This window comes from Acartia tonsa, chromosome 13, assembly GCF_053477335.1.
Source record: "Acartia tonsa isolate MP-2025a chromosome 13, ASM5347733v1, whole genome shotgun sequence".
NCBI lineage: Eukaryota > Metazoa > Arthropoda > Copepoda > Calanoida > Acartiidae > Acartia > Acartia tonsa.
The window spans coordinates 36,760,974-36,787,837 of record NC_137272.1 but is presented as its reverse complement, the minus strand read 5'-3'; the positions used below and the strand labels follow the sequence as shown (position 1 = coordinate 36,787,837).

General features: G+C 33.8%; 1 protein-coding gene across 1 annotated transcript in view; it reads right to left on the bottom strand.

Moving 5' to 3' along the window:
* Positions 1–1,840: 1,840 nt before the first annotated feature.
* LOC145304355 (lachesin-like) overlaps positions 1,841–26,864 on the bottom strand; it is a 34,916-nt gene continuing 9,892 nt past the window's right edge. The window contains exons 3-13 of the mRNA XM_080146223.1: positions 25,333–25,416; positions 24,299–24,407; positions 22,694–22,748; positions 20,136–20,194; positions 18,881–18,978; positions 17,141–17,219; positions 11,161–11,238; positions 4,094–4,232; positions 3,539–3,607; positions 3,105–3,202; positions 1,841–1,980 (exon numbers count right to left, since the gene is read on the bottom strand). Coding sequence (XP_080002349.1) covers positions 1,841–1,980; positions 3,105–3,202; positions 3,539–3,607; positions 4,094–4,232; positions 11,161–11,238; positions 17,141–17,219; positions 18,881–18,978; positions 20,136–20,194; positions 22,694–22,748; positions 24,299–24,407; positions 25,333–25,416 — 1,008 coding nt within the window. The remainder of the gene's footprint in view (positions 1,981–3,104; positions 3,203–3,538; positions 3,608–4,093; positions 4,233–11,160; positions 11,239–17,140; positions 17,220–18,880; positions 18,979–20,135; positions 20,195–22,693; positions 22,749–24,298; positions 24,408–25,332; positions 25,417–26,864) is intronic.

The window sequence follows — 26,864 nt, the reverse complement described above, 5'->3', positions numbered from 1 at the left end:
CTTCACTACTAATACTATATATATTTCATATTATTATAGTATATAGGTACATCTGTATAGGTATATAATAATTATAGAGAAGATTCACTACTAATACTATATATATTTTATATTATTATATTATGTAGGTACATCTGTATAGGTATATAATAATTACTCCCTAGAGTATTTTATATACCTATTCTAATACTGAACATATTTTTGGTAGCAAGCCTACTTTATAATTTGAAACGTCCGTCTGAAACTTCTTCAGGGAAACGTAATTCTGAGGGATTTTTGTGTCTATAGATAAAAAAAACAATTAGCTTTATTCTATTTTTTTTTACTTCGCTACTTAATTATGTTGTTACCCTTGTTTATAATCAAGTTTTTTGTATATATGCAGTTTGTTTATTAGTTAGGGTTGGCAGAATCCTTCAAAATCTTCATAGAGGATTGCTGTTACTATAAGGAATAATTTTTAAAGTGAAGCAGCTGTATAGTGTATATTCATAAAAGTCTGTATGTACATTTTAAACATGATTGTTTCCAAGCTTTTGTCATGAAAAATAATTTCCTTGTTTAACCTATTTTTAAAAAAATGGTAATACACATGACAATCTATAATACAAAGTAAAATGATGTCTGTCCGTCTGTCCCTTAAGATCTCGGTAACCACTGAACAGATCGGATTCTACTCTTCGTTGAATATAGCTACTGGTCCTGTTGTAGTTTTAGGCTATGTTCTTGGGGCGTGGGACACCCTAAACCCCCTCAAAAAAACAAAAAAATCCTCCTTAATTTTTAAAAATATAAAGTAGTGGGGGCACCTCCAGGTACCTATTTTTTTTTAGGGGCGAAGCCGCTAGTTTTTAATAAAGTGGGTAGAATCTTTTTAATCAATACACTAATTATTACTAAGTTCATTTTCATGTTGGTTTTCTATTGCTAGAATTTTCAGCATCGCATTTTTGGATTTTGTCATCCTTGGTTTATACATATTACTTGTAAAACTAAAATAACTAATTTTATTCTGTTTATTTTTTTATATTTTATTATGTTTTGTGCTATTTCTATTTATTTAAAAAAAATGTGCATAACATAAAATATTACTTGTAAAAAGGTTGATGATATTTGCCTAATAGGATCCCAAAAAGGACTAGAAATCAGAGTTGGATTCTTTAAAAAAATTAGGGTCGCTTAGTGAGGCAAAATTATTTTTGTAAAAAATTCTCCAAAATCACATAAAAAATCTACAAAAAATAAATAAAATCATGAAATGGTTATTAACATAAGATTTTGTTTAATTTTTGTAGATTTTTGTGTGATTTCGGAGGATCTTTTAGAAAAACAATTTTGCCTCACTAAGTGACCCTAATTTTCTTATTAAGAATCCACCTTAGTTTTGTACTATGAACGATTTAATGTAACACAGACTCTAAAGAAAATTTTAAAAATGCTTTGTTACTATTAGACATAACTAGCGGCTACGCCCCTATGGGCCTCTTGTTTAAATGTTTGGTGTTTTAAAAAAAATAATATGATACCTTGCAATGTTGCGAAGGAGTCTCCATCAAATTGCTACGATACTTTGCAATGTTACGTAGGAGTCTCTATTCGAGGAAAATAAAATTCGATTTATTGTGATTTCTCGTGTAAGGGTGGTGGTACCCTCCACCAAAATAGTTATAAACCTTCCCGGGACCTATGACAAACTACCCTGTTAAGGAGAACCCGATCGGTTCAGCGGTTAGCGAGATCCTTAGGTACAAACACACAGACAAACATCCTGTTACTTTAGTTTAAGGATAGTACTTGTTAAATGCTTTATTACAGTTGCAAATATATAAAATAACGCAATTCAAATAATGAATTTATTAAATGACAACAAATGGCTAATGATATAAATATGGAAGACAAGATAGATAGATAAATTAGTATAAATATTGTTATAAAAGAAAGAGACACAACCAGAGGAAAGCTGTTTCGGGAGACGGGTATCTGAAATAATACATTTTCCAGTATGGCTTCGAAACCGATTATTGTCCGCCGGAATTTGTTATTCATGGCATCGTATTATATCCAGTTTTCTACGAATATAAAAATGTACAATCATAAGATTAAGATAAGTTTTTCTAGCCGTTGACTTCGGTATCTCGGAGCTAAAAAAGGTTGGTTTTAATCTTACATTTTAATTGTACATTTTTATACCCGCGGAAAGCTGTTTAATACTATGCGATACATAACTATTCTTTGTCAATAATAGTTATTTCTCGCATCGTACTATAAACGGCTTTTCGCGGATATAGAATGTACAATTATAAGATTAAAACTAGTTTTTTTTAGCCCCGAGGTGACGAAGGCACCGGCTAAAAAAACTTGTTTTAATCTTATGAGTGTACATTTTTATATTCTTAGAAAGCTAGATATAATACGATGCTAGACATAGTTTTTTCGTATTAATAAGAACTGGTTCCTATCCACCGGATTCGAATGAATACGAGAAAACGTTGGGTTCTTTAGGTGATTATTTGAAATCGAAGAAAAATTCCGCCCCAACGACTTAAAATGTAAAGTTGTATTTTTCTATAAACTTTAATACAGGATAATAACGTTTTTAGACTGTAGACGTTTATTAATCAGTAGAGAAGCTTTGCTTATTACATGGTGTTAAATCGTTTTGGGAATCGCTGTGTCAATATGTATGATAATAGTCTAATGTTTAAAGTGGACGAATAAACTTTCTAGTAATGTTTATAGAGTTGATATGCATTATAAATTATACCCAATTGTTCCAAGAATCTCGAACAAAGTTTAAAATCAATAGGGTGGTTTAAATATGCCTAAATTATAGAGCCATTCATTATGGCCAGAAGTATGGACCCTAACTGTAGAAAAACTGTAACTTTTTTGCTTTCAGCTTATAGTGCCTACAAAAAAATGACGTCATACTTGCCTACAAATGGTAGCCTAAAATTGGTCATTTGTTTTGTATGACGTCATTTTCTTATAGGCACTATAAGCTGCTTCTTTCTCTTTGAAAACTAAAATTTAAAGTAGAGGTAGACTTCCCCCCTTTCACTCAAGTGTCCCTAGAGACCTCAAGGGGGCGTAGCCGCTAGTACCTGCATAAAGTGTTATCAATGGGGAGGGTGGAGAGGCCCCATATTTGTTGAAAGCAGTCACTAAAACTTCTATTGGATCTTGAACCAGAAAGTCATAACTAAAAAAACAAAATCGTGAGTTTAAAATCATCTTATGAGAATAAAACTTCTAAATACATATATTAAATTTTATTACCAGCAAATTAATGATAAATCCCCCTAGGTATTCACCCCTATACCCCCTTTGACAAGAGTATACTATACCCCCCCCCTTCTTATAAAACCCTTAATACAGGCATGTTGGCTGTCAAGGTAAAAATAGCGCATCCCTTTAAATTTAAGGAGGTTATTAAATTTAAATATTCAGGAACGATGTAATACACACCCTAGGCAGAATCATCTATTCGCCACTGCTTTTAATGTATGTTGTTATCCTTGCCTAATTTGTTTATTACCTAAAATAGAAACAGTTATCTCTGAGCTGAATTCCGGCTATGGTAGTCGTGTTACTCCAGTCCATATCTCTGAAAATATTAGCAGATTTTCAGATTAAAAAGGACATAATTCTTACAAATTTGATTTTTATTTGAAAATGTTTTAATTCGGTTCTTTAAGAACTAAGATTCCTTTTGTGAGGTATTTTAAAATGTGAACAACAATAGGAAGGGTTGGTTGAGTGGGTCAGCTTGGGGCATATACACTAGAGGCTACTGCCGAAGCAATTAATCTTATTTTATAAATTAGACAAGTTTCTTTTTAGCTTACGATTTTAGTAACAACTATACAAAATTGAGATTTTTATTTTGGGGAAGCTTTACATAGGTGCCGAAATGCTCTTAGGCTATTTTATTTCTAGGTTTAAGTTTTAGGAACTTCCTTGCTACTACATATAATTATACACTACAGTACACCTAGAAGCTAAGAGCGAACATGCTAAATTCAAAATAAAGGGGGATATTTTTGTGCTCGAATATACCTTTGAGTAAAACTGCATAATAAAACACCTGTACCTGACATCATAATATTTATTGATTGTTCTAGCTTGAAGCTTAAACATTGGCAGCTTGTGGATGGTGACAGTTCTTCCTGTCAGGGTGTATGTGTCTGGTCCACTCATCTGGGTTGTTAGGACAGGTACACTTGGAGTTCCTACATATTAATATTAATGTCAGGGTGTATGTGTCAGGTCCACTCATCTGGGTTGTTAGGACAGGTACACTCGGAGTTCCTACATATTAATATTAATGTCAGGGTGTATGTGTCAGGTCCACTCATCTGGGTTGTTAGGACAGGTACACTTGGAGTTCCTACATATTAATATTAATATCAGGGTGTATGTGTCTGGTCCACTCATCTGGGTTGTTAGGAAAGGTACACTCGGAGTTCCTACATATTAATATTAATGTCAGGGTGTATGTGTCAGGTCCACTCATCTGGGTTGTTAGGACAGGTACACTCGGAGTTCCTACATATTAATATTAATGTCAGGGTGTTTGTGTCTGGTCCACTCATTTGGGTTGTTATGACAGGTACACTTGGAGTTCCTACATATTAATATTAATATCAGGGTGTATGTGTCTGGTCCACTCATCTGGGTTGTTAGGACAGGTACACTCGGAGTTCCTACATATTAATATTAATGTCAGGGTGTATGTGTCTGGTCCACTCATCTGGGTTGTTATGACAGGTACACTCGGAGTTCCTACATATTAATATTAATGTCAGGGTGTATGTGTCTGGTCCACTCATCTGGGTTGTTAGGACAGGTACACTTGGAGTTCCTACATATTAATATTAATGTCAGGGTGTATGTGTCTGGTCCACTCATCTGGGTTGTTAAGATAGATGTTAATGTCAGGGTGTATGTATCTGGTCCACTCATCTGAGTTGTTAGACAGGTACACTCGGAGTTCCTACATATTAATATTAATGTCAGGGTGTATGTGTCTGGTCCACTCATCTGGGTTGTTAGGACAGGTACACTTGGAGTTCCTACATATTAATATTAATGTCAGAGTGTATGTGTCAGGTCCACTCATCTGGGTTGTTAGGACAGGTACATTTAGAATTCTTACATCTGGGTTTTTAAAACAGATTAAAATTTTTGGTAGAAATGTTTGGACACCAACAGTTTGAACAACCCAATCAAGATTTAATATTCTTCTCAAAAGTTTTTAAACTAACAATAGACAAGACATGTTTTTAAATTTTTGATGACTATATATTCATAGTAAAACAATGAAGAGCAGTTTGACTTTACAGCAGCATTTGACAGATATTTCCCCTAATAAAGCTATTGGATATTATGATTGGATAAAATAAACAAATCCTTGAGTAATCTTACTGTGAGTGAAACTAATCTTGTAACAATTAAATCCACCTACCCTTCTAACAACTTTTATAAACCAGGAATGTTAAGATATAAACATAAAGTTATTAAGTATCCTATGTTTTGTATGTATGACTATCATTAAGTTCATTGATTTTCCCAGAAGCTTTGTATTGTTTATTGTTATCTAATATTTTATTTGCACTAGGTTATTTTTCCAAGAAAAATAATTACTGTAAAATATGATGATATCTAAGAATACCTTTATGTATTTTATGTATTTATGTTTTGAAATCCTTTTTTTTTGTGGGTATTTTGTAGTATATATCAGAGAATGGGGAAGAGCCTTGTTCTTGACAAAAAACTTCTAAAGATGTGGCCGGATTAATACAGCTATTAATGAAATAGATAGAAAGATGAAAGATAGATAGAAAATGAGCTACTGAAGAAACTAAACTAAAAAAATAATTCATTTCGCCGGCCTTTCCCTAGGTCCTTGAAATCTTTTGTATGAACTTTGTTAAACTGTTGAACACTGAACAGTGCATTTCTCAAATCTTTAAATTGAGTGAAAGTTTGCCAATTATCAGGGATATAATACAGCATTTTTCAATGGCAGACGAGAAGATGATTAAAGTCCCTCCACAGATTATGACGGTCCTACAACAAACGTAGGAGTCCCAAACGTCGGAGTGGACAAACGCAGAAGTCCCAAACGTCAAAGTGGACAAACCTAGGAGTGGGACAAAAATCGGAGTAGACAAACCCCTATCTACAAAATAATGACCATAGCTGCAGCGCTCGGCTCCCTAGCCTGCCTAGCCGCGGGAGCTCGGCCCCCTAGCCTATAACCTAACCTAACCTAACTAAGAAAATCAAAATTGAAAAAAAATTCTCCGACGTTTAGGAATTCCTGTGTTTGTCCACTTCGACGTTTGTCCCAAAAATCCTGCGTTTGTCCACTCCGACGTTTGTCCCACTCTTGCGTTTGTCCCATTTCGACGTTTGGGACTCCTGCGTTAGTCCACTTTAATGCTTTTCCTCCTACGTTTGGGACTCCTATGTTCGTTGTGAAACCATTATGACGTCATACGATAGAATAACCAATGAGAGGCCAGCATAAATTTTACCATTGGTAAATTACAGTGTATACTGGTCTCCCATTGGCTATTCTATCGTATGACGTCATAATCTGTGGAGGGACCTTAATCATCTTCGAAAATTGCATTTATCGCAGATAATTATTATATTCTTCATAAATTTTAATCTCTATCATGAATTGCAGCCAAAAATTCGACATTTTTTAGATCTATAAAATTCTAGAGTAGATATATTCCCAAAAGAAAAAAAGTTGGATAAAGCATCTTATATTGAGCGAAGCGTCCTTATGATTAACCCTTACAGATCGGGGGGAAGGTCATATTGACCCCCCCCCCTCTAGTTTTTCAATGTCATTTTTTTTGTAGGTAAGATGGAGAGCTGTGGCTTCATGACTTTTTAAGTTTAGTAATTAAGCGTCGGCAAGAGTTGATTTTATTAGGATATCTGGTCTGTGTCGGTCGTGGTGTCCGGTCAAAGTCGGTTGGGTAGCACCAAAATTAAAAAAAAATTCTAAATAAATCTTAATTTCTACATTATGACTTTTGTGTATAAGGTAGAAACGTAAATTTTTTTTGTGAATACTGAGATATCAATGACCTTATGAGAAAAGTGGTGTTATGACCGTTTGACCGCACCCTGACCGACTTTATGACCGATTTTTATCCGGCTTTTACTACAGACATATATCATGAATATTACAGCTAGAGACCTATATTTTTTTTGGTAAATTCTTGAGCAACAATAAACAGATAAAAATATTAATTGGCGCCGCCAACCGCCGTTTTACAGCTAGAGACCTATAATTTTTTTGGTAAATTCTTGAGCAACAATAAACAGATAAAAATATTAATTGGCGCCGCCAACCGCCGTTTTACCGCCGTAACCGCCGAAAATGGCGGTTTCCGTTATTTGCCGTTTTTCGGCGATGATCAGAAAAAGTAATTTTTTTCTTATGAAAAATAAAAGTTCGTCCTAAAATTTGGTCATCCTAGCTGCAAAATTGGCCGCTCTACAGCTGTTTTAAAATTTAGCAGCTGGCCGCTAAAAAGCGGCTAAGGAGCGGCCTGACTGCTATGACTAGAAAAAGTAATTTTCTCTAAAAATACACATGAACCACCAGAAAAAAATTTTACGTCTTTATCTCTAACAGAAGCCGAGATAGAGGGGGGGGGTCAATATGACCCCCCCCCCCCGATCTATTAAGGTGGGAATGGGGGCCCGATCTGTAAGGGTTAAGTTTTAAAATAATGTCGTTCTTAATATTTTTCTTTGATTGCAATTGTTTGTAAATAAGGGACAAAAAAACTTTTCATTACCACATAGGACTATTTAGGTGATAAATAACTAATTTAATTTTAAATCCTGGTATTTAATAATTTCAATCTACAAATGGGGTAATTTTGTCCCCATTTTAAATTGGGGGCATTATTGATTTTTGTTTATGTACCATTCCTTGAAGTCCCTGATTAGGAAAGAGTAAAATATCTGAGCTGGATCTTTAAATCATTTTAGTGGTGAGCCAGATCGGGGTGAGCCGAATTTCAGCCAATCACAGCGCGGCATTTCATAAAATGCTGTGCTCTCATTGGTGGAAAGTTGGCTCACCCTGATCTGGCTCACCACTAAAATGATTTAAAGATCCAGCTCTGGTTAAAATAGTTTAAATTGAAATTAAAGTATTTAGGTGGTGGTGATGTTGAAGGGGCGGGGGGTGATGTGGTGGGGAGTAAGTCTGCAATTATGGTTAACCTTCACTCAAACAAGTTGTAACCAAAAGATTATTTGCATATTTCACATGCGAATAAGATCTGGAAGGAAGGTGACAATAGTTTTTTTTTACAGTAGTCTCCAAAGTTTTTAGAAACGTTGGAGACTTTTAATGAATTTTGATTGGTTAATTTATTAAGTTGAGTGTCCAAACGTTTCAACCACTAATTTTAATCTACAGAAAGGGTAATTTTGGTTGTCATCATTGGGGATGTACATCAATTTATCGGCCATTGTCTTATCCCTTTAAATCCCTGGATAAATTCCTAGCAAAAAAAACAGGGATGACATCATCCATTAGTAACAAAGAGAGATAAATAGACCAAGAGATTTATACAGCAGATGTTCAATTGGCCGTAAAAAATCTGTAATATTTTATTCTAGACTAGCGGTTCGCCCCTAGCATCACAGAGCTCTGTAATCAGAGAGATAAGAACAGGAGAAAATAGCATGAAACTTTTTATATTTAAAATAAAATAACCTAAAACCATATCAGAAACTATATGAACCTTCTCTAAAGGTAGAACCCGATCGGTTGAGCAGTTATGAAAATTTTAAGTTACAGACAAAAAAGCCTTAATACTTTATAAAATAGAATGGCCCAATTAGGATTTAGAAATACAATTTTTTGTAGGTGATTTTTACAGAAAAAAATACTTATTTGAACATTACAATACATTTTGTCTAAATGAATATTAATTAGAGTTTTTATTAACCTTTTTAAAAATATTAGTTAAACAAAGTTAAATTAAAAATGTAACTTGATATGAAATGTCCTTACCTATTTGTTGTAAAAAATAATACATATTTGTTAGTAACATTATACGCTATGTCAAAGGAAAATAAAATTAAGGATACATAAATAGACAAAAAATGTGTTAATGTGTTCTGGTACCCAAAGTTTTATATTTTTTGTTGGCCCAAAATGTAGTGGTACTTTTACTGAATTTTAATTGTTTAGTATCAGCCTTAAAGTGTCTAACCGTTTCAATCAATAATTTAAATCTACAGATGGGGTAATATTGTTTATCCTAATTAGGGATGAATATCAATTATTTGTCTTATCCCTGAATATTCCTAAATAGAAGGACACTAGGCGATAAATGGGGTATTCCTATCCAGTTTTTTGTTTAGGAATGAATATTTTTTGCCCAAGGGAATAAAAGGATGGAGCGATAGCTCATTATTTATTCATTTTTTTCCCCGAGGTAATTATGCTTTCTTTTAGTAATTAATAAAACTTCATAAATCTTCCAAAAAAAATTTAAAATCTTCAAAAAAAATTTAAAAATCTTCTAAAAATATTTTCTCAGATTTTCATATAAATATGACTGTATAGACATGAGAACTTCAGTCATGCGAGGCTTGTGGTGCAGAACTGAGATTCTGTTCACCGGTTGCCATGCTCGGGGGAAAAAATGACTACCACGGGGATAAAAATGATACCAGGGAAAAAATGATACCTCAGGGAAAAAAAAAATGACTACATCGGGGAAATAAATGACTACACTATTTAAGGGGTCCTTTATGTGAGAATGAGGTTTTCCCCAAAAATAACAAAAATTAGTAACTGTCTGTCTATGGTAACTCTAAATTAATGGGAAGAATTAATCTTATCTTCCGATAGTTTTGATTCATTAGAGGCGAAGCAGCTTATTGTGCATAATAAAAATGGCGTCATACAATACAAATGACCAATGATAGGCCAGTATACATTGTAATGTATGGCGTCATTTTTATAAGGCACTATAAGCTGCTTCATTAGATGCTACTTATAATTGTTATTAATTTAAATTAAATTTATCGTCCATTGTTCTATGCCTTATACCCCTGTTGAATATGACAAAGGTATCATATGTCCTTATGCTGCATCATTTTGGTTAAAATATTATTCTTTGATGCATTAGTTGATGCCTGGCTAACAAGGCCGCAAACGACCATAACACCCAAAAACTAAAATAAAAAAGTGTAAGGTCGACTCTTTGCCCACCCATCCCTTAAGTGTCCCTAGAGGCCTCTAGGGGCGAAGCAGCTAGTAGTGTAAAAAGGAACACTGAAAAAAGTAACATATATATGTAGATAATTTTGTGAGAAAAGTAATTTAATTTTCTATCATGTATGCTAAAAAAATTAGATAATACTTCTTTATTTATTGGATTATCATACCGCTTAATTGAATAAGCATAATAAGATATGTTATCAAGTACCAATCAATTTTTGTGGCCTAAAAAGAATAAATAATTTTACATAGATTTAAAATAATAAGTTAAGATAGCGAGATAGAAAATTGTTGGCTACATACCCAATGTTAATACACAAAATAATCCCTTCAATAGATTACAAATAGTGATTGAAACGTTTGGACACGCAACTTAATAAAGCAACCAATCAAAATTCATTTAAAGTTCTCAAAGTTGTGAAGCCAACGAATAAGAAAACGTTATTATAAAACTTTGGGGGCTAGTGTAATCAACAGCTCATTGCCCCCTCTCTTTTTGATAGTATCCAATTTCAATCATAACACGACAGGTTACATAGCTAGTTAGCTAGATAGATAATAAGACATCTAGATACCTGTTATAACATGGGTAGTTTCTGAATATCCCATTTCATTTCTAGCAAGGCAGATACTTAGGTGGTAGATAGCTAGTAAGATATATAATAAGACATTAAGATACCTGTAATAACATGGGTTGTTTATGAATATCCCATTTCGTTCCCAGCAGAGCAGATACATAGGTGGTAGATAGCTAGTTAGATAGATAATAAGACATCTAGATACCTGTAATAACATGGGTAGTTTCTGAATATCCCATTTCATTCTTAACATGACAGGTTAGATAGCTAGCTAGCTAGATAGATAATAAGACATCTAGATACCTGTAATAACATGGGTAGTTTCTGAGTATCCCATTTCATTCCTGGCATGGCAGGTTACAGTCGTCAATTTGGTTGATTCTAAAATTAAATAAAAAAAATTTGATTTTTAGCAATAAAAGTAAAACTCCAATGAAAAATAGCCATGTTTCATCTGTTCGTCTAGGGGTATGTAACAAGAAATAGACAGCCAACCCCCTTGATTGTCAGACCTTTGACTGGAAGATAGTTATTATACAAAAAGGATTTCCCCCTACTGCAAAATCGCAAAAAGAGATAGAGAGGGGAGAATGGGCTGTTTATTACACCAGTCCCCAAAGTTTCATAGAAACGCTTTCTTATTCGTTGGCTTACCAACAACTACCTACATCTGTAAGTAGTAACAAATTCTTAAAAACAAATTAGGGATTGCGCATTTGTACGGTCCTAATTGACTTCGTGAATCCTTACTTTTGTGTTACAATTGATAATTGATATTTTTTATATGTATTTAACCTTGTTATCAACTTAGAGGACTTTTTGATTTGTTGATTTATTAAGTTGATTTGAAACGTTTCAACCATTAATTTTAATCTACAGGAGTAGTAGTTTTGTGTATCATCATTGGGATTATAAATCAATGTATCGGTCAATGTCTTATCCCTTTATATCCCTGAAATCCAACACATGCCCTAGGGCAAGCAGTCACACAATTAATACCAATATTGTTACTGTACAACAATTTACTTTTCTATTTCATTTAAAAGATTTTTTTTTACTGCTGCGCTTTTTGTTAACAAGCTTATCCTTTTAAATCAAAGGGGAAAACGTATCAAATTTTCAATTTGTATGTCAAAAACCTTTTTTCCCATAAAATATATGTATGTAAGTTCTATAACCTAATTATGATATAGGCTAGCCGAACAGTAGTTTATCACTTACGCGAGAAAAAAGAAAATTAAATCGGAATAAAGAGAAATCAATATATCAAAGATCGTCGCTAATTAAAAATATTGGGGTGGTCTTACTGGGGTTAGGGAGTATTCTATTTTTTAGGTCAAATGGCGCATTTTTTAACCCCCTTTCTAAATTTTTTACACCTCAGGGAAAATTTACTTCGGTATCATTTCCCCAACTTTTACCTTTCTCGAATGTACTTCCTTTGAGAATCTAATATTTCAAATCTAATAATAGGTCGTTTCTGATAATTATATTAGGGATCTAAAGGGATAAGACAATAGCTGATAAATTGATGTACATCTTCAATAATGATACACAAATTACCCTATATGAAAATTATAATAAGCGGTTGAAACGTTTGGACACCTAACTTCATGAACCAACCAATCAAAATTTATCAAAAGTAAACAAAGTTGCTAAGCTAAAAAATAAGAAAACGTTATTATAAAACTTTGGGGACTTGTGTTATAAACTGCCCAATGTTCTCACCTCCCTGTTTTTATATAATAATTGGTGATTATTTTGACTGTGTGCTGATATTTATGTAAAAGTGATGAAACACCCTAGCCATACTTCTCTATTTAGGTAATATTTAATTAGATAAAATAAGTTAATATATGTTATTAGAGTGTTTCAATATTCAACATTTTTGAATTTTATCTTTAAAAACTTAGGTGATATTCTTTAAGGACCTAATTCGCTAGGGGGTGCGACTGTCCTCCTATTAGATAAACGAAATCCTTCACATGGCCTAGAGAAAAGCGATCCAGCGATTAGCGAAAACCTTAGAATATATTTTACTATTATTTCAGCAGAAAATCCGACATTTCAAGGAATTTTGAAACTCTCTAATATTCATGTATAACATGTAGAATATCATTTTCACTAGGTACAATTTTTTAAGTGAATCTTTTCTAAAGTTAGGGGAATCTTGGACAAAGTAGCTTCAGGACAAATTAGCTTCAGGATAAAGTAGCTTCAGGACAAAGTAGCTTCAGGACAAAGTAGCTTCAGGACAAAGTAGCTTCAGGACAAAGTAGCTTCAGGATAAAGTAGCTTCAGGACAAAGTAGCTTCAGGACAAAGTAGCTTTCGGACAAAGTAGCGTTCTAAGGAAAGTAGCCTCCACTGTTAATAAAGGTTATGGCCGCTGCGCTCGGCCCCCTGGCCTGCCTAGCCGCGGGCGCTCGGCCCACTAGCCTATAACCTAACTTAACCTAACCAAAAAATTGTAAAAACATTTTTAAAAATTTTAAAAACATTATTAAAAAATGTAAAAACAACATTAAAAGTTGTAAAAATCTTTCAACCACTTTTTCAAAATCCACGAAATTCTAAACCATCTATGTATTATCAGTTGATGATATTTTTCTTAAATAAATGTTCTGAGGCTAACATAGGTTAGGTTGGCAGGCCGGGGGGCCGAGCGCTGCGGCCATGGTCTTTATTACTATTGGAGACTATTTTTCTTAGGAAGCTACTTTTCTTAAGTAAATGTCCTGAAGCTACTTTGTCCGAAGCTACTTTGTCCGAAGTTACTTTGTCCGAAGCTACTTTGTCCGAAGCTACTTTATCCAAGATCCAATAACTTTTATGGATGATGCCATCCTTGTTTATTAATACATATTACATCTGTATAAATTTGTAACATATAAATTTGATTAATTTGTTTCATATTTCCATTTTAAAATACCCGGTTTCAGGTTAGAACCATCTTTTTGATTGTATTACCTTATTTTTAAGTCAAATAAATAAAATTTATCATTACGCAATCACAAAATAGTGGCCATGACTGACTAAATATTGAAATAACGATATTCTAATGCCATTATATATTATTACTACATATTACCTACTTATGTTGTTTATTACAACCTTTTATTAAATTGATTGATTCATTTAGTTGAGTGTCCAAACGTTTCAATCACTAATTGTAATCTAAAGAAGGGGTAATTTTATTTATCATTATTGGGGATGTACATCCATATCCTCTTATATCCCATAAGATGGACATGGTAATTCATAGAGTAGCTTTGAAACTGAAAACTACATAATTATGATAACATACATTGCGGTGGGCATTAACTTCCGCATATTATCACATCAACATAATGCCTTATTGTCCAAGAAATCATTATAAAAAAATTATAGAATCATTATATTATAAAAAATGCGTTCAAAAAAATAAAATACGTTATTTGTTAAATCGTAATGCTTTTTAAAATGTTACTTGAATTAGAATTTCATATTTGAAATATAAAGGACAATTCTAACTTAATCAATAAAAATTATTAATGAGACGAACGTACAGACCGACATATATTATAGAAAAAGCTTTGCTTTTATTAGGAGTTGGCATATAATAATGGTTTATAACAGTATTTTATACTGATAAATTATATCATAATGAATAATAGAGGCTACGCCCCTAGATACCTCTACACAAGACAGACACACATCCTGTTACTAAGGATAAGTGGAAGTGACTAAACACTCATACATACATACTAACCCATACTTTCCTGCTACATGATTTAAACAGACACACATCCTGTTACTATGGATATGTAGAAGTGACTGAACACTCATACATACATACTAACCCATACTTTCCTGCTACATGATTTAAACAGACACACATCCTGTTACTATGGATATGTAGAAGTGACTGAACACTCATACATACATACTAACCCATACTTTCCTGCTACATGATTTAAACAGACACACATCCTGTTATTAAGGATAAGTGGAAGTGACTGAACACTCATACATACATACTAACCCATACTTTCCTGCTACATGATTTAAACACACACACAGACAGACACACATCCTGTTACTAAGGATATGTGGAAGTGACTGAACACTCATACATACATACTAACCCATACTTTCCTACTACAGGATTTAAACACACACACAGACACACATCCTGTTACTATGGATATGTGGAAGTGTCTGAACACTCATACATACATACTAACCCATACTTTCCTGCTACATGATTTAAAACTCCCTTGGGTAAAGGATCTTTTTATATCATTGGGGGTCTACAAATTGTATGATATTTTTATTTTACATTAAGCAAAACTATCCAATTATTTAAAGTTAATTCTTTTTAGGAAAGCTTCATTTATATTCTGGGATGGTATTGGGCTATTTTACTACTATACCCCTCTCCCATAGTTGCCAGGGGCGCGACGGTTATTCTGATATTTAAAGTAGAATGATGCTTGTGCAGATTAAATATAATATCTATTTAACCGCTGGACCAATTTGGCTCTGCCTTTCAGGTTTTAGGTTATTTTATGTTGAGAAATCATGCCCTAATTCAATTGAAAAATCAGCCTATAGTATAAAAATGAATATTAGCTTCAATGATTCCATCAGTGCTGCTAAAATTTTTGCCTTGAAAATAATTTTGAGTCCCTCCCCTAGTAGACACACATATACATCAGACATTAATAAAGATAAAGGAATACTAACATATTAATCAACAACCATTTCTTTCCCCAAAATTAAAACCAGAAATCAAAGATTGAATTTAAAACAAACCAATTAAGAAATAAAATTGATTTTTAGTCCATCATTGGCTTATACCTTAAACCCTGTTACATTATGCATCAGTTTTAAATAGAGACAGGATAATATGTACCTTTATAACATAACAAGAATGACAACATCCATAAAAGCGAAGCACTGAAACGGTAGGACAAACGGACGTTAACACTTGTATAGTGTCTAAACTGAATTATCAGAATATACAAGTATAAGAGTCGAAGCAAAATTGTAAGTAAATTTGTTGAAAAACTTCTTGATACAGGATAATGTTTATTGAGTTTATGGACATACTTACATTTTTAGGATTTGATTATAGAGTTGCTTCGCTTAAAATAGTGTTCTTTGTTGTCCCAGGAATCAATACACCAAAAATCAGTTCAAACGGATAATTAGATCACATAAAAATTAGCTGTTAAAAATTAGAAAAATCAACATGTTTAAAATGGACGTACGGACATTCTGGTAATGATTATAGAGTTGCTACGCTTTCTAAATCGTACCTAACTACTACAGGAATCATCATGCAAAGTTTGAAATCGATAGGACAATTCTAACATGCCTCAATTAACGAATAAAAGCTATCTATCTCGGACGGACGGACGTACGGACGAACGTACGGACGGACCGACCCTAATTATAGCGAAGCTTCGCTTTTAAAAAAAGTCTACCAAATAGCAAATCTATGCTACAAGGTTTAAACTGTTAAATCTTAATTTCTTCATTATGACTTTTGTGTATAAGGTAGAAACCTAAAATTTTTTTGGTGAATACTTAGATATCAATGACCTTCTGAGAAAAGTGGTGTTATGACCGTTTGACCGCTCCCTGACCGACTTTATGACCGATTTTTGTCCGGCTTTTACTACAGACATATATCATGAATATCGTGACTTCTATTACAGCTAGAGACCTAAATTTTTTTTTGGTAAATCCTTGAGCAATAATAAACAGATAAAAATATTAGTTTGCGTCGCCAACCGCCGTTTTACCGCCGTAACCGCCGAAAATGGCGGTTTCCGTTATTTGCCGTTTTTCGGCGATGATCAGAAAAAGTAATTTTTTTTGTTATGAAAAATAAAAGTTCGTCCTAAAATTTGGTCATCCTAGCTGCAAAATTGGCCGCTCTACAGCTGTTTTAAAATTTAGCGGCTGGCCGCTAAAAAGCGGCTAAGGAGCGGTCTGGCCGCTATGACTAGAAAAAGTAATTTTCTCTAAAAATACACATGAACCACCAGAAAAAAATTTTACGTCTTTATCTATACCTGCAGCCGAGATAGAGGGGGGGGGGCTTTTTGAGCCCCCCCCCCCCCCCGATCTATTAAGGTGGGAATTGGGGCCCGAGCTGTAAGGGTTAAGAATGATTATGCATATCGAAGCGCGGGAAAGTGTCATATATGACGTCATTAAAATACGTCTAAAAAGGAGGAATGTGAGAAAAGGAAAGAAAACCTCTAAAAAACCTCAGGGCTTCGCCATCTTACCCAGGTACTTGATGTGTAGAATTGAAGGGTTAGTTTGATTTAGAATATTATCAGCAAATCCGTTGTGACTCCACCATAACTAGAAATAAAAGGATTTTAGTTAGATAGATGGATAATAGAATTGATAGATTTTATGGTGGATAGATACATGGAAGCATATATAAATGAATAGAGTGATAGATGAACGAATAAAAACTGACTAAAGTGAAGAATGTATAGTAAAAATATAGCTATCAGGAATGGGATTTTCATTGATACTCTAGACTAGGGATGTAGAAGACATTGGACCGTAAATTACACTGGTACCTAAAGTTTTATAACATCGTTCTATCATTCGCTCCCCCAATACTATGGGTACTTTTACAAAATTTTAATTTGTTCGTTATAAACTTGTAGCATCTAAACTGTTCAACCAAAATGATTTAAATCTACAGTTGTGATGCTTTCGTTCACAACTTATCAACACCAAAAATCATTAATTTGTTAGAGCTAGACAGCTAGATAGATAGATGGATAGATAAATATAAGTAGATAGATAGATCCAGAGATAGCCAGTTTAAAAATATGAGAAAAAATTATATAAATTATTCTTTGCCTCTATATTTAGCTTAATCTTTTTATAAGAACCAAAAAACAATCTATAACAATTACAATGATATATGTACATGTATATTAATTCAGGAATCTAAAGTGATAAGACAATGGCCGAAAAATTGATGTACGTACATCCCCAGTAATCAAACACTAAATTATCCTTTTTGTAGATTACAATTAGTGGTTGAAACGTTTGAACACTTTATTAAATGAACCAACCAATAAAAATTTATTAAAGTCCCCGAAGTTCTTAAGCCAACAAATAAGAAAACGTTATCATAAAACTTTGGGGACTAGTGTAAGAAACAATCCAATGTCTCCTCCCTCCCAGACATTAATTGCAATAAACAAACAAATACATATATACCTTCTATGTTATATTAATTCTTTTATTAAGAAGAATGATGGAATAGGTCTATCCGGCAGGGAGCGGACATTAGGCTGTTTATTACGCTAGTCCCTCAAGTTTTTTGATAAGTTTTTTTTTCTTATTCCTTGACTTAACAACTTTGGGGACTTTTATTATATTTGATTGGTCGATTAATAAAGTTGAATGTCTAAACGTTTTAACCACTAATTTTAAAATAAAGAAGAGGTAATTTTGTGTTTCACATATACATCGATTTATCGGTAATCGGTAACAATACTAACCTCTGCAGGTTGATAGGACTGTACATGACAATAGAGTTTCATCTCAATAGAACAATACCAACCTCTGCAGGTGGATAGGACTGTACATGACAATAGAGTTTCATTTCAATAGAACAATACTAACATCTGCAGGTTGATAGGACTGTACATGACAATAGAGTTTCATTTCAATAGAACAACACTAACCTCTGCAGGTGGATATGACTCTACATGACAATAGAGTTTCATTTTAATAGAACAATACTAACCTCTGCAGGTGGATATGACTCTACATGACAATAGTGTTTCATCTCAATAGAACATACTAACCTCTGCAGGTGGATAGGACTCTACATGGCAATAGAGTTTCATTTCAATAGAACAATACTAACCTCTGCAGGTGGATATGACTCTACATGACAATAGAGTTTCATTTCAATAGAACAATACTAACCTCTGCAGGTGGATAGGACTCTACATGACAATAGAGTTTTATTTCAATAGAACAATACTAACCTCTGCAGGTGGATATGACTCTACATGACAATAGAGTTTCATTTCAATAGAACAATAATTCACAGTTGCTTCTTGCTCAATCTTCAGCTCTGGTTTATCTAAAGCATAATGATTGAAATTTAACTAGGATCTTAAGAGATAAGATAGTGGAAATCTTGATAACGATCAACAAAATCTTTCTTTCTGTAGATTAAAATTATTAATCAAAACTTGGGGACATTAATACCTCGAACCATCCAAACGATATTTAACAAAAGTATCCAAAGTTTTTTATCAATAAGAGAATAAGAGAAAGTGGTATTATCCTCTTAGAAATTTAGAAATATTGAAAATTTGAGTACCCCCCCCCCCCTCCCCCGACAGCTAACTATGAACTCTGGCCGCAGCGCTCGGCTCCCTAGCCTGCCTAGCCGCAGCGCTCGGCCCCCTTGCCTTGCCCCTCCCTAGCCTAAAACCTAACCTAACCTAAAATAGTTGTTCGTCGGTAGTCGGGGGGGAAGGGGGGGGGGGGGGTACAAAATTGAAAAAAATTGAAAAAAAAATTTTCTAAGAGGATAAGTGTTCTAAAACTTTGGATGAAGACTCAAAGAGTGAAATTTACAGTCCAATATTTATAGAGCTTTGTGCTCTTATATATATGAACTAGCGGCTTCGCCCCTAGCCTCTAGGGGCTTTGCCCCAATAGGTGATCAAAAAAAAAAAATTAAGTTGAAATTCGTAAAAGGACCAGGGAAATCTTCTGCAAAAAAAAGAGGACCAAGGAAATCTTCTGCAAAAAAAAGGACCAGGGAAATCTTCTGCAAAAAAAAAGGACCAAGGAAATTTTCTGCAAAAAAAAGGACCAGGGAAATCTTCTGCAAAAAAATGAAGGGGGGATTTTTTGGTCTTAAGGGGGGTTGGGGGTGTCCCACCTCCCAAGAAAATAGCCTAAAACCACCACAGGACCAGTAAGTATATTCTCTGAAGAGTAGAATCCAATCGGTTCAGTGGTTACCGAGATCTTAAGCTTCATACGGACAGACATAATTTTTCTTTGTATTATAGATATAGTGAAAATTAATCTTGTAAATAAAGGTCGAGTTTGATGTTTCTTTTTAACTTTTCCATTAATGGTCTGTCGTACAGTAACATCAACAGACAACCAACTCTTTTATTGCATAACCTGTATCTGAAAACCGAACTGTTGATAACAATGTATTGATAACGTTTTAAATATGAAATTTAGTGTGGTAATTGAAAAAATCAAAATACTTACATTTAACTTTAATCTTGAATACACCGACAGCATTCCCGACTTGATTAGAAGCTTCACATCTAAAAAGAATTGATAATAAATAATCCATAAGTAGCGAGTCACAAAAAAACAGGGATGGAAAAACGGGCAAATTGGTGTTAAAGAACAGATGTTAATTAGTCAAAAAAGATAGGATGACAAATAATAAGCAGAAAGATATTTAAAAAAAACACGAAACCTTTAGATCTCTTTTTTTTAGCATAACCGACAGACTAACGGACTAAGTAAGTTGTGTACTGAAAGCTAAAAGAATTTGGGAACTTTTTTGAATTTTGATAGGCTGGTTCATTAAGAGTATACAAACGTTTGAACCATTAATTGTAATCTATAGAAGAGGTAAATTTGTGTATCATCAATAGATAAGTACAGTAATTTATCGGCCATTGTCTTATACCTTTAGATCTCTGCATTAAATATTTGGTTTCATGGTGACAAATATAGAATAAGTTTATTCAATTGGAAGAGAGAATTTAATCTTTTAATTTGAAGAAGGATATTCCCAGGGAAGGAGGGGACAAAGTGTTTATAACACTAGTTCTCAAAGTTTTATTATAAAGTTTTCTTATTCGTTGGCTTAACAACTTTGGGGACTTTAATTGTATTTGATTGGTTGGTTGATGATGTTAAGTGTCCAAACATTAAAACTACTAATTTTAATCTACGGAAGGGTATTTTGTACATTATCATTTGGGATGTACATCAATTTATCAGCCATTGTCTTATCCCTTTAGATCCCTGGATATTTCCCCTCTAATTTTCAATTTTGACACTTACATAGAATTATTAAAATTGGTCCTTGGTTAAATCACCGGATAAAGGAATAGATCAATGGAAGTGTGATAATTACTACAATTCAAAGGGTAAAAATCAGTTTAAATCATATTTGTGCTGTTAAAACTGCAGTATAATCATTTTTGGGTATGCAAAAATTAATTTTATGGTATGATGACTTAAAAGATAACAAAAAAATTAAGGATAAGGGCGAGTCAAATATAATATAATGTAAGTTGAGTTAGTATTAAACCTATTTGTAGTATGGCACCGAATCCGATAAATTTCCAAACGATCAAAACCGGTTCCGAGCCAAACTGATAACTCATGTATCGCATCGCATCGCATATCCATGGAAAACTGTCTTTAACCCTTTACAGTCGGGCCCCTAGCCGCACCTTAATCGGTCGGGGGGGGGGGGGCGTTAAACGCCCCCCCTTATTATCTCAGTTCCTATTAGAGCTAGAGGGCTAAATTTTTTTGTGCAAGTCCCCTGTTTGATAATGAATTTCCGACCTTTTATAGGTCTAAGTCAATTTTCGCTTCCTTCACCCTTTTATTTAACAACCTTTGTTTTTAGGTCTTTTTTTACTTAAAAATTTCAAACGGCTGTATTTTTCTTATTTTTGAAGCTAGAAGAAAATTTTTTTTTCCAGAAAATGTTTATCTTTATGTAAATTTTACATTAGAAATATCAAAATATAAATTTCAGCGGCCGCAGCTGTACTTGGCAGCTGCCAGCCGCCGCAGTCGGCGGTCGGCGGGAAAACGGCGGCGGATCTTCATGAAATTTTAATATGTTATGTAGACATGTCAGAAAAGCTTAAGTTTAAAATTTGAAGTCTCTAGATCAAAAATTGCGGCCACAGGAGCCTTTTAAAGATTTCTGGAGACCTGGAGGATCAGGACCTGCAGGATCATACCTGGAACCTGAAAGTGACTTGAACACCTGTATTTCATATAAGGATGTACTACTAGAGGATTTTTTAGTAATTTGGTATGATAAAATGCTTTGTTTTAGTCAAAAAAATATTTTTGCTCCTTACCTGGATGACCCTGCCAGGTTTGCTGGCATCCTGTGCCCGCCAGGATGGATATATTCAAAAAATTCCAACTCTCAGTTATGTGTCATACCCATACTTAAAAAGTCAAGCAGTTTGGGCTCTTTATCTTTCACACACAGAAAATGAGATAGAAAAAACCGGATGGGGGACGCCCCCCCCCCGGACCGTTAAGGGTTAATATATGCGATATTTAACTACATAAAAAAAAGTACCCAAAGATTTTAAGCAAACGAATAAAAATTTGTATTTATAAAATTTGGGTACCAACATTAATTTATAGTTCAATATCCTCTCCATACCTGGTAATACCGACCTACCCCATTAATACTTCTATTGTTAAAAATGAACCAATTTCCTTAGGAAAATCTAGGAACTAACAAAAGCATCATATAGAACTCATGGATATAGGGATAGGACAGTGGCGTGCATTGTATTTTCCATGGGGGTTGATTATAGAAAATACATCCCGTTGGTGTACCCACCCCCACATAATTAAGATACTGAACAAATCCCCTCTAGCTCTATTCTAGAAAGGACAATACATTTAAAATGCATCGTTTTGTCTGTTGGTAATTTGTGGGTAAGCACAGACGCAACTTATATTATTCTGACTAATTATCAATCTCTTGGGAAAGAGCTCATGGATGTCGCTATGTAAATTTTGTTTTAAAAATATTATCTTACCTATAAGCACCATCTGACCATTTATCAATAATTAGCTTCAATGACAATCCTTGACCTAAAAATTACAAAAAGATTAACATGTAAATTGTTTATTATTGAAACAAAAACTATTCTTTTTATATCTAGGTAATCATTAAAATTTGAAGGGAATTTTTTTTCATGTATCATTTCCTCAACCTATTTATTGTATAGACATCGTAAAACATACATTTAAAAAAAGTGCAATTACACATTTTGGCAGTGAGAAACCTTCCCCCTAGCTTTCTCTCATTTTTAAAAACCTGTTCTTGTGTGTCTAAGTTCATTCATTAATTACAGCTATCATCATAGATTTAATGCAGGGAGTAAGGGAGGGGACAATGGATCGAATATTCAATCTTTAGGAGTCTCAGACTTTGGGGACTGGCTTAAAGGGAATGTGCAAGAATTTAGCAGTTTCTGACTGAGTTTGGGGACTTGCGCAAGAAATGCCGTTACTCGCTATGTTAGTTTTGAATATATATAGTTTTGCAGACAGAGAGTAGTTCAAATATAAATACACGGCCCCCCTCCCATACTATATTTCACACCCTTCATCCCCACCTCCTTTTTAAAAGTAGACGAGAAAGGGAAATGGAGAAGGGAGTTGGGGGAAATAAACAGGATAAAAAGGGGCAGGAAGGCGTGTGGGTCATATACTTGCCCATCCAGCTACACGCCTGCCTGCCCCTTTTTTCCGTGTTCACATCACTTGCCCCCAAATCTCTTTTCTCTTTCCCTGTCATCTGAAGAGATCCAGGGAGATATTTCTAGTAATTAATTACAGAATGGTTATGTCAGTCTGTAATACTGGTAATCTTATTTTCAAATGATTGCTTTTTTTCTTGGAACTTTTTTCTTAGTTTATGGTTTTCTAGATTTAATCAACAATCACTTTACAATTTCCACCATATTTTCGGGATTATTCTGGTTTTCATGGCCTTTCTTCAAAAACTCTTAAATTGAATTAATTGCCCATTGTCCCCTCCCTTACTCCCTGGATTTAATGCATGTTGGAATTGTCTTATCAATTCAAAATGTTTGTAAAGATTTATTTATAATAAGGAATACTTGTCTATTGAGGGTTTTTACAGAATGTAAAAAAGGGGGGTTATTGATGCTCTATAGTTGAAATAAGGTATTTATATTCCTATTTATTACAATATTAAATAATGAATAATGTTCTATTACTTTATTAAAGGAAAAAGGTTTTTAATTAATTTTCATTTCTGTTTTCATTTTATTAGGATTAATTGAGGAAAGATCAGTAGGATTTTTTTATTACCTCAGGATAATGAATAAATGTGTTTTGTTATTGTAAAGCTACTCTGTAACTCAATTTTTAACCATCCAACCCTGCGGTGTTCTTATTTGTATATTCATAGCTTAACCTAACCTAACCTGTACAGAAATACTTAAACAACTTAATAATTTAGACACTGTGTTTGTCCACTCTGACATTTGTCACTCCTACGTTTGTCAACTCTGACATTTGTCACATATGCGTTTGTCTACCCCAACATTTGTCACTCCTGCGTTTGTCCTGGAATTTCTATCTGTCTATGTGACTATCTATAAATGAATTACCAATAGGTTCTGAGATATTGTCCCTGTACCAGAAAATGACGGGATTCGGCCAGGACTCGGCAGCACAGCGGAGGATCACAGACTCACCTATCTTGTACACTAGTACACTCTGAAATAATAATATTATAATATAGTAGAGGATCATAGTCTCTCCTATCTTGTACACTAGTACACTCTGAAATAATAATATTATAATACAGCAGAGGATCATAGTCTCACCTATCTTGTACACTAGTACACTCTGAAATAATAATATAATATTATAATAAAATAATATTATAATATAGTAGAGGATCATAGTCTCTCCTATCTTGTACACTAGTACACTCTGAAATAATAATATTATAATATAGTAGAGGATCATAGTCTCTCCTATCTTGTACACTAGTACACTCTGAAATAATAATATTATAATATAGTAGAGGATCATAGTCTCTCCTATCTTGTACACTAGTACACTCTGAAATAATAATATTATAATATAGTAGAGGATCATAGTCTCTCCTATCTTGTACACTAGTACACTCTGAAATAATAATATTATAACACAGCAGAGGATCATAGTCTCACCTATCTTGTACACTAGTACACTCTGAAATAATAATATTATAATATAGTAGAGGATCATAGTCTCTCCTATCTTGTACACTAGTACACTCTGAAATAATAATATTATAACACAGCAGAGGATCACAGACTCACCTATCTTGTACACTAGTACACTCTGAAATAATAATGTTATAACAAAATATTATAGGCTTCTAGTAGCACCAAGAAATGTTTTCTGGTATAAATGTTTTCTAAGCATTTGGTGGTCTCTAGCAGCAATTTGTTTTTATTTGCATTTCTATTCTACGGGGGATTTCTCTCATGAGTCACAAGTGTGGTGGTATCCTTCCCCAAAATAATCATAACCTTCCCAGGACACATGAAGAGCTACATTGTAAATAAGAACCACTTCGGTTCAGCGGTTAGCGAGATCCTTCGGTGCAGACAGACAGACATAAGTCCTGTTATTTTATCTATTCACGTACCTGTTCTGGTAGTAGTTGCAGGACAGGTTGGGTAAAAACCTCCAGGTTATAATATTTCTTCCAGGTCTTGCCCTCATAATCAACCTATAGCAGAATTAATTAACTTTAAGACCAAATCTTTCTATGTCCAATATTTTAAGGCATCTGTCCCAGTTATTTGTTCTCCCAGTATGGCAGGGGCGTCCAAGCTTTTTCATTTGGGGGGGTGGGGGGGTAAAAATTTGAAAATTAAAATTTTGGGGGTGCCTACGGCCCCCCTTAGCTTATTTTGGGGGGGGGGGATCCTAATATCATAGAGGCAATTTTTTTATTTGGGGGGGGGGGGGGGGTAAAAATTGAAAAGCTAAAATTTTTCTTGGACGTCTATGCAGTATATCTTCAAAAGTAATACAAATTATTTTATACTAATGATAACATAAAAATCACAAATTAATAATAGTTTTGTTCACCAGGGACTTCGGGGCTGACAAAACTGGTTTAAATTTTAAAAACTTTGCAATTTAATATTCGCGCAGAAAGGTGTCTATAAAAACTATAAATAGACAACATTTTGCATATTGCTTTTATATATTTAGTTTTACTTTATTCTTCAACTAGCGGCTACGCCCCTAGAGGCCTCTAGTGGCCTTTAAATGTTTTTATTTTATTTTAAATATCTAATTTGAGAAATAACTTGTCTATGTTATCAATTGTTAAATTCATGCGTCTACGCAGCGCGACTACGTAGCGCGACTATGCTAGCGAGACTATGTGGTGGAAATATTTAATATTTTTGATTTTATTGTGATTTCTCTTGGGAGGGTGGTGGTACCCTCCCCCAAAATAGTTATAAACCTTCCTGGGACATATGACAATCTACCCTGTTAAGGAGAACCCGATCGGTTCAGCGGTTAGCGAGACCCTTCGGTACAGACACACAGATACACACACAGACAAACATCCTGTTACTTTAGTATAAGGATATGTATATTTACATAAAACCAATATTACCAGATAAATGTATTATAAACAAGGACCCTAACGATCAAGTGATAAATAAGATATGTTATGGTATTTTTTTGTTTTTCTAAAATTTCAATTTAAAATTATAATCTTGTACTTAACAACAATACTTCCCAGGACCTATGAGAAGCTCCACTGTAAAGGCGAACCATGTCGGTTCAGTGGTTAAAGAGATCCTTCGGTACAAACAAACAGACACCTGTTACTTTATTACAAGGATTTATGAACAGTTCATTTATATGGCGTCAACCTTGTTTTTTTCAAATAAAAAATCTTAGAATTAATATACTAAACAATAAATAGATAAAACCTTTTTAATAGCTAGACTCTTAATAATCAGGGAGGGAGGGGACATTGGGCTGTTTATTACCCTAGTCCCCAAAGTTTTGTATTAACGTTTTCTTATTCGTTAATTTATCAACTTTGGGTACTTTTCTTGAATTTTGATTGGTTGATTCATTAAGTCGAGTGTTCAAACGTTTCAAACGTTATTATAATCTACAAAAGGGGTATTTCAATGTATCATCATT